Source organism: Malaclemys terrapin, chromosome 6, assembly GCF_027887155.1.
Source record: "Malaclemys terrapin pileata isolate rMalTer1 chromosome 6, rMalTer1.hap1, whole genome shotgun sequence".
Lineage (NCBI taxonomy): Eukaryota > Metazoa > Chordata > Testudines > Emydidae > Malaclemys > Malaclemys terrapin.
Window position 1 is genome coordinate 34735937 of NC_071510.1, and position 14008 is coordinate 34749944.

Here is a 14008-nt window from a genome sequence, read left to right on the forward strand (position 1 = left end):
TTTTGAAATGTGTCCTTTTGTTAGTTTTCCCTCTTCTGCAGTCCTTATGCAGAAAATCCTTTTATTTAAGTTTGTCAAGGGAGTTATATCTCCAGACAGTTTCTGACTTGCGTAATTGAAGCACAGAGAGAAGACTGTCACAAGAGCCTTAAAGAATTCCATGGATACTACTGGGATAGGTTTAAGGAGAAAACAAAATCTGCCCTTAACGCCTTTGCAGTTATGGTTTCACATTAGATCACTAATACTAGATAAATTACCAAACTGATTAGCTTTTAAAAACTAAAAGGAAAAAAAACAGGCTAACTCTTTTCACATATACTATAAATACCTGCAGTGCTTATGTAAAGTTAGAGATTGCACTATGTGGAGGATGAAGTCCACCATTTAAATCACTATTTACAACTGTATAATCCTTAGGGCTTTCCACTATGCATGAGAGCCTATTCAAGCACTTCTGATTCCCTCTAGTGGAGGGAAGGACTATATCAGTTCCTATTTTAATTTAGTTTTGAAAAACACTGGGGTTTTCATTTAAAATTTCAGAATTGCTTTATATTGTTTCAAAAATGAACTACATTAACTAAAATATTATTTTATTGAACATAAGAATTAAAGAGACTGTAAGCTGCCATTATGGCAAGAAGCATAGGACAAAAGGAAGCAATAAATTTAAATGCCACATTATGTCACCCTTTTCACATTCAATAGTACTCTGATCCTTGAACAGTAGCATTGAAATAACCAACTACCCATTGCACCAGGTACTACTTCCTCAATGTGACAGGTATCAGAATCTGGCCCTCAGTTAATAGGAAGGACACTATGAAGGCATTTTTCAGATATGTTTCAAAACGTACTGAATTTGTTCACCCTCCAAGAGAAGCTTTGTTCTAAATATAAAAAAAAACATACTCCCTTTATCCTCCATCCCCTTTCCCTGTCTAGGATTTTTCAAAAAAGACATGTAGTAGGTTCTCCCTTTGCAAGAGAACTTAGGTTGAAGTACAGTCATTCTGCTGTCTCCTCCATATCCCAATCATTCTCTATGCTCAGAAAGCATAAATCTGCCACTAAGCTAAATAAGTTAATATTTTATTTCTTTTGATTACATAAAAACTATCTATGTCTTTGGATAAATCTTTAAGAACCTAAATCAGTACAATCAGATACAATGAAGGATAGGTCAAATGGAGTGATCTGAAGCAAAACCCACTGCAAGTGTGTGGTTTAAAATTATGTTAACTTGGTGGCAAGATATCTTTTGCAAAACTAGATTCTCAACAACTAGCATTTCAGTGTCTAGTTATTCTGCCTGAGTGGGAGTGTTTTATAGTAATGCTACTGTATTACCATAGCAGTATTATTGAGCCATTAAAACAAACCCTTTATTTTCCTTCTCTTCCACACATCATTATAACACACTCTGTATGAAGATGTTTGTAGCAGCTGTCGGAGTCTTGCTATCACTCTTCATTTTGCTATAGATAGCAAGCAAAGGAATCAGGAAGAATAATGAGGAAATGAAAAAGATGTTACTATAAAGCTCAACTGCAAATGGAGCTTTAAAGTAACTAATTTCAATTTACTTTTTAAAACATTTTTGTACCAAGTACATTAAAGTATTTTAATAAAAACAAAAAAAGTTAAAAATACATTTACTCCCTCTATGAATTTTTAACGGAACAACAGAAATAACCACCTCATTATTGCTCTAACAGATTCGTACATCATGAAACATTTTTACAAATACATTAGAAGCAAGAGGAAGACCAAGGACAAGGTAGGCTCATTCCTCAAATGAGAAGTGAAAGACAGTAACAGAAAACACAGCAATAGCTGAAGTGTTAAATGCCTTTGTTTCATTTTCACCAAAAAGGTTCGCAGTGATCAGACAACTAACAGTGAACGTCAGTGTAAATGGGGTAGATCTGAGGCTAGATTAGGGGAAAACACAAATTAAGAATTAATTAAACTGTCTTCAAGTCAGTAGGTCTAGAATACTTAAGAACTGGCTGAAAAGATCACTAAGCCATTAGTGATTATCTGTGAGAACTCATGAAGGACGGGAGAGATCCCAGAAGACTCAAAAATTGCAGTATAGTACCTATCTATAGAAAGGGGACACTAAGGAAAACCCAGGGAGTTAGACCAGTCAGCTTAACTTCTGTACCCTAAAAGATAAAAGAGCAAAAACAACAACAACAACAACAACAAATTTGTAAGCATCTAGAAGATAATAAAGTGATAAGTAACAGACAACATGGATTTGTCATGAACAAATCACCTCAAGCCAACCTAATATGCTTCTCTGCCAGAGTAACAAGCCCTGTGGTTGGGGAAAAGAAGTCGACGGGATATATCTAGACTTTATTTAGTAAGGCTTTTGATACTGTCTCAGATGACTTTCTCATAAACAAACCAGGGAAATATAGCCTAGAGAAACCTATGATAAGGCAGATGTGCAACTGGTTGGAAAACTGTACTCTGACTGTGAATCACTGATTACTCTCTATCTGAAAGGGCATGTCAGGTGGGGTCCTGCAGGGACTTGTCCTGCGTCCAGTTCTCTTCAATATCTTAATAAATTATTTGGATAATGGCACAGCAAGTACATTTATAAAGTTTACAGAAGATACCAAAGTGGGAGGAGTTGCAGGCGCTTTGGAGGACAAGATTAAAATTTAAAATGATCTTGACAAACTAGAAAAATGGTCTGAATTATATAGGATGAAATTCAATAAGGACAAATGCAAAGTATTCCACTTCGGAAGGAATTATCAATTGCACAAACACAAAATGGGAAATGACTACTTAGGAAGAAGTACTGCAGAAAACAATTTGGGGCTTACAGTGGCTCACAAACTAAATATGCGTAATACTGTCATCAAAAACAAACACACACACAAACAAAAACCCCGAAAACCATCATTCTAGCATATTATTTAGCTAGAATGTAAGCAAGACACGAAAAGTAATTCTTCTACTCTACTCAGCACTGATAAGGCCTCAGCTGAAGTACTGTGTCCAGTACCGGGCACAACACTTCCAGAAAAAAAAAAAAAGGACAAATTGAAGGAAGTCCAGAGGAGAGCAACAAAAATTATTACAGGTCTAGAAAACATGACCCGTGAGGAAACACTGAAAAAACTGGGTTTGTTTAGTCTGGAGAAGAGAAGACTGATGGGAGACAGAATAACTGTCTTCAAGTATGTCAAAGGTTGTTGTAAAGAGAAGGGTGATTAACTGTTCTCCTTAACCACTGAGGACAGGAGTTGCTTAAAGTACCCTGTTGAATTGAGGCATATATGCCATATAGTATAACAGAAGTATGCAAATATTCAGAGTTCCCATTCAGTGATTATTTACCCATTTAAATCTAATTCTAAAAACCCATTTTTCTGGAAAAATAGAAGCTCTATGCACTCATCTTTTGAAAAATCTGAACAAAATTATTTCTTCTTACCCGTAATTGCTGATATCGTCTTACATTAGTTTTAACTGGGGATTTTGTCAAATCAGGATCATGCATAATGTCCCCGAAAGCGCCTTCTGTCTCTTCAGTTTCAGATGTAGAAGCACTTTCCACTGTCACTTTCACAGGAATGCCTGTCTGCTTATATGAAATAAGTGAACATAGGAGCATTATTAAACAATGTTTAACAAGGAAATAAGTCATATAATATTTAATGAACTAATCTAATTAGCCGATTAGAAGCAGCAATCCACAAAGTTCTTTCTTTTGAATTACTTATAACATGTTCATTTTAAATAGTTCCACACAATCTAGATATAAGTGTGCATGTGGAAAGAGTATGATAAATCCTTTGCAAATAAATTTCTATGCCAAAATGGAGCAGAGTGTATCACCTGTCAGAAGCTTTTACTTTATTTGTAGCCTCTCCTTATACTAGACTTGAAACATTCTAGTCAACCAGGAAGAGTATTTTTTAAGCACCATAAACTATTAAAATATTAATTGTTTCATTATCATAACAATGGGCACAAAGGTAAATGTTATGCCTGGATGGTAAATTTTTGTTACAATTATGCCAAGGTTCTTCATGTTTGTATGTAAGTACATCTCCACAGAACATACAGTGCATTGGTTGCGAGTGACAACACATTTAGCCTCACTGCTTCAAGATCAAAAACTGCAGTTTGACAGTTATTTTGAAACACTGCAGTGTCAGTACTGTGTAAGACACCTAATAGTACAAATAAAAACTTGGGGAAGGATTCTCCTCTCAGTCCCTGAACTCTGCTGTAACAGAGCATAGGGGCCATAAAAGCCCCTTAGCTGGCCAAGGGAGAATTCCCCCTACACAGGTACTACATAAGATAAATCCTAACCACTGTCTTCCCCAGAGATCTCCTAAGCTCTGGTATGGCAGGTGGGGGACTGCCTGCCTGCAAGCAGGAGAGGCAGAGGTATAGTGCACAGTGCTTCAGTAATTCTGCACAGCTCTGGGTTGGAAAGATGCTCAGAGGTAGCCCAGACAAGATCATAACTAGGAGCAGCTCCCTGAAATACTAAAATTAAGCTGGAAGCTGCTTTGGTTCCTGATCAGCCCAGATTCCAACTGAGAGCAAAAGCGACGTTATTCCATTAAAATCACACCTAAATATGAGAATGGCAAATTTTGCTGTATCTGTCAGGGTTCTCTGCCCCCTACAGCCAATTTTTTAAAATGACCATCAATAAGATTGTCACGCCTTCAGTAACAGGTGAAATGATGTCAACTTCAAAGCTGGTGATTAGTGCCAGTGATTTCATTAGTATTCTTCCCTCAATATCTTCTATAAAACAATTAACTGAACTCAAAATGTTTTGATTTTTTAAGCTAATTAAAAAAAAAAAAAAAAGAACTGAGGCCTGTCTACACAAGAACACTGTACTGATTTAGTGAAATCAGTGTAATCCTCTCATGTGGACATTTATTTCAGTTTAAGTCAGTATGGAATTAGTCTTCACAAAGGCTTGCGGGGTGGATAAGATATGTTGTAGTGTGGAGTTTTTGAACCACAAACATCCTTGAAAATAAAAAATTCAAAGCCATGCCATCTTAATTATCTTCTTCCAAGTTATGTTTGAGTCTCACAAGTATAGATTTACTTCATTTAAAAAAAAAAAATAGGAAAATAGTATTGAAACCACTGATTTGACAATAGAAAAAAAAAAAAAACCTGACACAAAGGAAGAAAATAAAACCTCAAGTATTGCTTAAAAAAAAATTCATCCCAAATGTTAAAGTGTGACCATGAAGTGTTTTCACACACAGTTTCCATGCTTCCAGGAAGTATTTAAGCCATAAAAAACACTCTCCACTTCTGTTTCGTCACCTTGTGTTTTTATACTGGAAGCTCACTGGATACAATGGATTTTTATTTGTTCAGCATATTATCTACAGTACCGCATCATGTGCCTATCTATTGATATGTAATTGATAATCATACCTGGAACTTCAGTGGTAACTCCTGGGTACCATCCACTGGGAATCCCCTACAAGGATATGTTTAAATCAAAGTGGGTTTTTTTGAGAAAAATATTGTAATTTGTCAACATTACAATTTCAAGGCATAATTTTGATTTAAGGGTCCTGATCCGACAAACACACATTGCTAAGATATTCAAAAGAAATAAGAGTTAAAACACGGTATAAAAATACTTGACAGGATCCTTTGAACAAACTGTCACTAAAATATCATTCTGCATAACAAAGTAGCTCTACTTTCTAATCAAGATTTAGGCCACGCTTTCAAAACTAGGTGCCTAAAGTTAGGCTCCTAAGTCCATATTTAGATACCTAAATAAGCAGCCTGATGTGGCACCATTGCAGCTGCCTTTGGAGTTTACAAGAGATGCTGTGTGCTTGGCACTTTTGAAAATCAGGTTTTATTTAAATGATTAAATATGGATTTAGGAACCTAACTTTAGGCATCCAGTTCTGCATATCTTGGCCTCTAATTTTATAAATTATTTGTAACTACACGTACAGTTTTTCTGTATGTTTCCTTGGCCAAACCTGCTCATGCAGGAACTACATAAAAATGGTGTTGTGGATTCCAAATTTGTGTCTCAATGCTTGCAAGATCAAAATGATTGCTTAAAATAAAAAAAGAAAGAAGAGCTATTTTCACTTGTTAACTAAAAGCCAGACCTGCACCTAAGCTCATAAAGGTAAGCTGCATCCTTTCCTTCTTGTGCATCACAACCAGCAAGAAAGGCTGTGGCAAACCAGATTTTTCCTTCAGTTACACCTGTGCATTCCTAGTGCCTTCCAAGTTATGCTCTCAGTATTTTTAAGCACTTATAAAGCCCTCCTATTGCCCTGGTATCTGAGTACCTTAAAAAAACCAACCAAAAAAAATAAAAATAAAAACATAAAAACAAACAAACCAGAAATAGCAACAATTACTCTTTCTTCCTTCCCAATCTCTAGCAGAAATAGCCTGATTATAATATTTTGAAGGGGGACTATGTTTGTGGGTGTGCAAAAATACTTCGAGGCAAAGTAAGTCAAAGAAATGAGTTTTGTATTTAATTCTGAAAGCGATAAGGTCCATGATCTGTCTTATTCCTCACAGGAGGAAGTGCCTCAAACTAGATCCAGCTCCTGTGAAAGTTCTGTCCCCGGCACTCACAGGCCTCCACCTAACAAACAACTATAAACCAGTGAAATAATTTCACCAACAAACGCAGAAAAAAGAAATAATATTAATGTCTATCTTTAAATATTTGGGAAGCACTCACAGATATGGTGATGGGAGCCATGTCAATTGACAATTTCATTGTGCTAGAGAAATACAGATACCTTGGGAGGTCATGGTCACAGGTAGGTAGGGCCAATCCCATTGAGGGATTTGAGTATCTTGAGAGAAACCCTGAACTGTATTCTATATTCAATGGAGAGCTAATGCAGAAAGCAGAGTCCAAGAATAATATGTTTACAGCAACCTTTGTTAATACTTAATCATAATTTGTGGTTATGATTATGCTAGGGTAGTGTAAGTTCACATTTATTCTGCTATTGTCTGGAGTCAGTTTTGTCACCCAAGGTGGGGTGGGGGAGGAGGAGGAGCAGGACCAGGCATGGTCCTGTAGGACTTAGGAGCTATGCATGGCCATTACCTCCTCCTGCAAGCCTCTTCTAACCTGACAAGAACTTTGGCCCATTTCACTGTTTGAGTCCCCAACTCTATCACTCCTCTAACCACATACACACAGTCTCCCATTCTGAGGAGCTGCTCAATTCCACTTATGAACAGCAGATTACAAACTTCTGCATACCTTACCCTACCTGGATGATGAGGTTCAACAAAGATCCTCCATCACCCAGATCCAGTGATCAATTTCTTGTGCCTTTACTGCTGTATCAATTGTGGAAGAATTTCCCACTCTGTCTTTTTAAAAGGTCTCAGAAAGTGAGCAGATGTGGGAAATCTAATTAACTCCACATTAGGTGAAAAATACAGCAAATAAAAAGACAGACAGGTAAATAAGCCAGGAAGGAAAGTAGTAAAGAAAGTGGCTGTTGTTTTGTGAATCTGTGTGGCTAAAGCAGACTGATGGGGAAACATTACCAAAAGATAAATTATATGTTAATTTGCATGGTTGCATAAACTGATTGGAACTTAGTAAACAATTCTCTTGATGACGTACAAGAAGGAATAGTACCCTGCTCAGTCTCTCTCAGTTGTGTTAGCACTGCAGAGCTAAAAAGGAGTAACAAGCATTAGAAAGTGTTGTCACTAATGCTAGGTGATACGACTCAACAAAAGGAATGGATCAGCTGAATTAGAAGGTACCAAATTTATAATCACTTTTTCAATAGCATTATTCATCTGCTTGGTTTACAAAAACAATTATAACATCTGAAATATTCCATGTTTTTTATTTTAAAAAAGCCCTGTATAAAAACAAAATCTATGTGCAGCTAAGTTTTAGAATTCTTTTGAAACATCCACGTTCTAACTGCTTAGTTTAATTATTGCTTAGTTTAATTATTGCTGAAGAAGCTAACCAATTGCAGCTAAGGGGCAGACAAGTTACAAAATTCAAGACACAGAAAGGATTATAAATGCAATATAAAATCTGTTTTGTGTACTCTAATCTGTTTTAAAATGAGTACAGATATGAATTTACAGCAGGGGTGGGGAACCTACGGCCCGCGGGCCGGATCCGGCCCCTTGCTCATTTTCATCCAGCTCACGAGCCATACATGTTCAACTCACCCGCCGGGAGGTGGGGCGGGGGAGTGGCACAGAGGCTCGGGGCTTCCCCATGGGGCTGGAGCCGCAGCTGCAGGGGGGAAGCTCTGAGTCTCGGCACTCCCCTGTGGGACTGGAGCGGCAAACACCGGCTGGCCCTGCTACGGGGGCCCCCGAGTCCCCGCCCCCGGGCAAGTGAGTTGAACGCGTGTGTCCCGCCATTGATTTTTTTTCAGTGGGTCAATGGCCCAATACAAAACAAACAAAAGTTCCTCACCCCTGATTACAGTATGACCTCTGTAAACCACATCAACTTATTCTACTGTAATCCAAGATACAACATGCAGATTCGGTTTTCTTACTCATGCTCTCAATACTTCACCTGCACCTCTTTGCACGCTCTGCAGTACGCCAAGGTAGGAAACCATATGCACCTGGTGGTAATGGTTTTGGTGAACAGGTATCTTTATCAGATGGACTCTTTCCAGGGTGCATGGGCTTTTTAGATGCTAATCCTGTATTGTACAGCAGGGATAGGGAGAGAAGAGAGAGTTCATTACAGTTACAACATGGAGAGACAGCTAGAGTTAAGGTTGCTTAGGCATTTCCATTTTAAGGATCCTCTTTCAGCTGCTCATAACTTTCTCAAACATGCACCTCTCCAGCTGAAATTTTTCAGGGAGAGTTTCTGACTAAGAATGAATTTTTCGTTTTTGAATGCTTGAGTGAAAATAGCTCCGGTATTCTTCAGTCCCAAGAGAGTGAGAATATATCCTTATACCCACTAGCCCAGAGGCTGATTGAGAACACAGTATGGACTGCTCCACATTCCTGACTGTACAGCTAAGTGCCCACCCCACCTTTGGGCTTGCATCAGTTAGAACCCAGCCAGACTAGAGAAGTGCTCATGAAGTTTATATCATTTACCTAGTGAAATGTCTGAATATGGAAATAAATTATTTAACTTCAAGTTATATTTCTCTGGAGAACATCCCATAATCCTGCTAATCTGGTGGGAGTGTAAAAGGACATAACTGATGTTGATGGGATTTCAAATTCCTGGTCACAGTTTAGCAAGTATCTAGGATTAAGGAGAAGGGTTTTTTTAAAAAATTAGCAGCAGCAGGAATTTTCCTCCCCACCCTCACAACCGCCTCAATTTCAAGCCCTTTGAAACTGATTGTGCAGTTTGACTTATTATGCTTACCTCTGTGTCTCCAAATCACTGAAGCAAAGATTAAAAAAGATAAACAGCCAAAGAAATGGAATTAAGTATGATTTTAGTAACTTTTAAAAATATTTATACTATCATGTGTTTTACTCATTAACCATGTTTAAGAGATATATATATTCAAAATAAAAAAATTTAAAATAATTTATTCAAATTAGCAGTGACAGGACTGCCATCTATATATAGAGCCAGATTCATCCTACCTTATGCTGGCAATGGAGAGTCTGCTATGGAAAGCCTCAGACATGAAAAAAATAGACAACTATCTGCTGCCAAGCCTCCAAGAGCCATAGCAGTTGAAAGATTGAATAAAGTATGGTAAGGCCATCCTGGGAGGGAAGGAAAGGGTCTTGCTGATGCAGCACACATCATTCAGAAGTCCCCATGCTTATTTTACTTTTCTACTGATTGTGTGTTATTTGGTGTGAAATGGGATCAGCAGAAGTAGGAATCTGAATCAGGTAGCAATGAGAGAATCTGGAGAACTTTTGTATTTTAGGAAACACAGAACATTGGGCAAATTTTACTATTCTAAAACACATTTTCAGGGCTTTTTTAAGTGTTTATTCTGCTTCATTTTAGATTGACTCTGGCATTCAGTTGTTGAATCCTAATCTTCAAAATTTCATCTGGTTTTCCATAAAGTGTTCTTGTCTGGCCATGGAAGATCACTGCTTAGGCTGCTCCCAACTTACTGGATCTTTTGCTTTTGTATCTTTGATCACTTCTCAGTTCATTCAGCATGAGCTTAAGTACACAGTCTATTGGAAATATTGCTACCCTCTCAAACAGAAGAGGGAATGGAGCACCAAAAGCACTAATCCAGTGTACATGGAACTGAGAGAACTCACAAAGAATGTTACTAATTCTACCAAGCACCAGGAAAAACGGGAAGGAAAGAATAAGGCCTGGCCTAGACACAGTTTTTGTACCAGTAGAAATATTTTGGTTAGAGTGTGTCAAATTTTACTGAAATAATTATACCAGTAGAACCCCTCATATGGGCACAATTATACTGGTATAACAGTGCTTCCTGTAAAGAAAGAGGAATAAATTATACTGAAAAAAGAACCTTTATACAGATATAACTGCACTGGGGGGGGGCTTGTACTATTTTGACTATACCAGTAAAGTTAAAGCAATACAAACTTTTGTGTTTAGACAAACCCTGGTCTCTTTTATGCCCCCACTAGGAAGGAAGCAGTGACATTTAGCAAGAGGGGCTGAAACAATTCAGTTCTATTAAATTCAGTTTTGCCAAACTAAAAGAGGGGAAACTCTACAACTGAGGTTTTCCTACCTATGTTCTACTAGGGAAAGTACTATTCGCTATATATAATGTCATCAACATAAAAGGTATCCCAGTTAATGACTGGAGTGATGATCAACATAAGAACAGAACAAGAGATCAGCAGCTAGTATTTTAATCTGGCAGATGGCTAGAGGCTAATTGTTGGTGTAAGAATGTAGTTTCAATGGTTATTTCATAACCAAAAGCACTACATCTATTTTCCTCCCACCCGCCGTTCTTCACAAAAAAATTCTATTTATTTTTTTCTCACTATTGAGATCAATAACATGTACAGTAAAAATCATCATACAGAGCCAAAGTGTTTGTATAAAGTCAATGAAAACTGTGTCATTACAATTTGTATTTGCCAACCTCTTGGGACCAATTTCACTGCCTTCTTTCTAGACAGATGGGGTCATGTAAAAAGCAAGAACTGACAAGCTTAGAAATAACTTTCGATTTCTTTCAAAGAGAAAGGGAAGGCAGTATTACCAATACGAATAGTAGCTTTTCCTTTCCGACCACTTCCTAGGACAATAGTTCTTTTTTTTGATTTAGGTTTGAGAATATCCTTTGAAGAAGGAGATGTCAGCCACTTGTACTAGAACATTAAATAAAAAACACAAAAATCTCAAAATGTTAACTTCATTTTAGTAACGGATATTTCAGGATGTACTAGCTTTGGAGTTTCATAGCTAATATGCTAAAGATTACTTTTCTATATTGAATATTTTATTTAATAAACTTCACTTATGTAGCCTTGTTAACAATTTGAGTTTTCAATAATCAGGACTGAGTTAAAAATCTTCAAGATTTTGAGAGGATCACTTATTATTTAACAAAATAATTTCCAACTTAATTGGATATAAATATAACATCATACTATCTGCAGGCAAATGTTCCCAGAACACCTCTAAAGCACCCCATCCAATTTTTCTTCCTCTGTGCAACAGTTCTCCTTTTATAGTAAGAAAAACAGCACATGCTCTGTAAAAAGGAAAAACTGGCACTTGCTTTCCATGCTCCCCTACAGAGCTGACTCGTAGGAATGTCTGGCTCCAGCCAAAGTTCTCCAGTGTAATAAAGACTTTCTAGTAAGATATTATATTACAAATAAAATACAGCTTTTTTTAAAAAAGCATCAAGGGGTTTTTTTTTTTTTTTTTTTCCCCCAGTGCTTGCAGTGGTAGGGCATGCCAATAGAGCACATTTATCACAAGAATTCACACTAAAATTGAAGTGTATTGAGATCAAAAGGAAAAGCTGTGCTTTGAATTTACTGTTTTCCTTCAAGGTGACACCGTGCTGCTCTAGAGGATTCTCAAAAAGGACTGGGTCTGACCAGTATTTTTCTAGGTTTATATTCCAAGTATCTATTCCAGTGTTTTGTTTGCTTTTTAAAGTATGTGTCTCCATGTTGTAGATATAATGGCACTTGGAAGCCACTGGCTCCAAAAAACTTGGCATCAGTACAACAGCATTTGCCACATCAGAAAATCCTACTACCGCCCCCCATTGCGTGAAATTAAGAGCGTTCTGGTAGGATTTTATGATTCTCTCTATTAGTGTGGTGATTATCAGAAAAGAATGTTAATGTAAAAACAGCTTTGTCTTTCTCAGCTGATTCGCCTTCCTTGTATTGAGAGTCAGATTTACATACTTTATGGACACAAATAAGTTTTTACTACTTTTTACAGCAGGGCCAACAGATTCTAATCTGGCTCATGAGTCAAAAGAAAAAGATTCTGCAAATGAAGCTTAATAAAGTAATGACAAAATATAAGCAAGAGTGAACATAGCTGGACTTTCAGAGTCCAGCTTGAATTTGCAGGTCTGACAGTTAGAAAGAGGGGCTACTTGCCATTTACGGTTGTTCTTCGAGAATCACCTCTGCATTTTCACACTTGTATTCCCATTTGTGGGATATACTATCCCTGGTATTGAGATGTGGAACTGCTTTGAAAAGCTGTGTCCTTTGGGAGGTACTTCGTATAAGGGTGTGCAATCCCCAACTGTCTCAGTTCCTTCTCCCTAACCACAGAGGCCTGATGCTATATAGAACTATGAGACAGAAGAGAAGGTAGGCAGAGAGAACAAATACACAGATGTAACTCTTGAAGAACAACAGTCACTGGTAAGTAATTTCCCTTTCTTCAAGGTCTTGTGCGTTTCCCACGTATTTCCCATAATGAGATCCATCAGCAGGACAGTGAGCTAGGAGTTTAGTTAAATATGGATTGTAGCATAAGTCTCCTAAACTAAGCATTGGAGCACAATGTAAAATCCAAGGAATGGAGTTTAGTGAACTCTTTCACCAGACACCAAGTTGCTGCTGTGCTTATCTTCATTAAGAGAACTTGCCTAACACAATTATGCTGCATTGGCTCTCCTGGAGTGTGTATTTTATAGCAGGGTACACTGGTTTCCCACCTGAGATGTAACGTTCCATACATCTCCTAATCCAGTGACAGCCTCTAGTAAACAGGTCCCTGACATCTCCCCAAATGCTACAAATAACCTACCGAATTGTATAAAAGGTTTGGTATTTTCCAAGTAAGAGCAGAACACTCTATTTACACTTGGGGTCAGGAGACAAGATTCCCATTGGTGGGAATGGGGTCTGGAGAAACACAGGGAGAGAAATACAATCTGAGAACACCTTATGCATAAAGCTGGGATGGGGCCTCATAATGACTTTGACCTTGTGTACCACAGTACAAGATGGTGTGGCCATCAAAGCTGAAGGCTGTCCCAAAGGGTACCAGTGAGGTAAAAAGATCTCCAATAACTGTACACCAGGTGCACAATGGACAAGTGCAATCACTCGAAGAAGAATTTAATTCACTGATTTAAAAAAACAACGTATTTTTAGGTTAGGTGTTATTTTCCTAACCTAGGGAATTAGGAACACAAACAAAGAACTGCTTTACTAAGACATTAAGGTTGACCAATTGAAGACCACTAAACATCAGAACTTCCAACAACATTTTTAACTTTGTTATGTTGTACATATGCACTGTTTTCTATTTTTCTTATTAAATATCTAATTCCTGTTTTATTAGTTTACATTGTAAACTACACAAAATATACACGATGTTCAATGTGGCATAGTTAATGCTGCTGCTGGTGCTTTAACTTTTGCATTTTCTAAACTTTTGTGATTTTTAACTGCAACCTGAACATACACTTAATTTAATATTAAATAAAAACAGTTATACTAATCTGTACAGAATCACGTGGTGTCATAATATCATGGTTTGTTTTAAATCCGAATA

General features: G+C 37.4%; 1 protein-coding gene across 6 annotated transcripts in view; it reads right to left on the reverse strand.

The window, feature by feature from the left end:
• Window positions 1-14008, reverse strand: part of CEP78 (centrosomal protein 78) — a 48126-nt gene that overhangs the window by 15168 nt on the left and 18950 nt on the right. For 4 of the 6 annotated variants that reach the window (XM_054032944.1, XM_054032943.1, XM_054032945.1 and 1 more), the window contains 4 exons: window positions 11226-11334; window positions 8594-8726; window positions 5458-5503; window positions 3467-3616 (listed from right to left, as the gene is read on the reverse strand). In XM_054032944.1, coding sequence (XP_053888919.1) covers window positions 3467-3616; window positions 5458-5503; window positions 8594-8726; window positions 11226-11334 — 438 coding nt within the window. The remainder of the gene's footprint in view (window positions 1-3466; window positions 3617-5457; window positions 5504-8593; window positions 8727-11225; window positions 11335-14008) is intronic. The other 2 variants (XM_054032947.1, XM_054032948.1) reach the window with 2 other exon arrangements.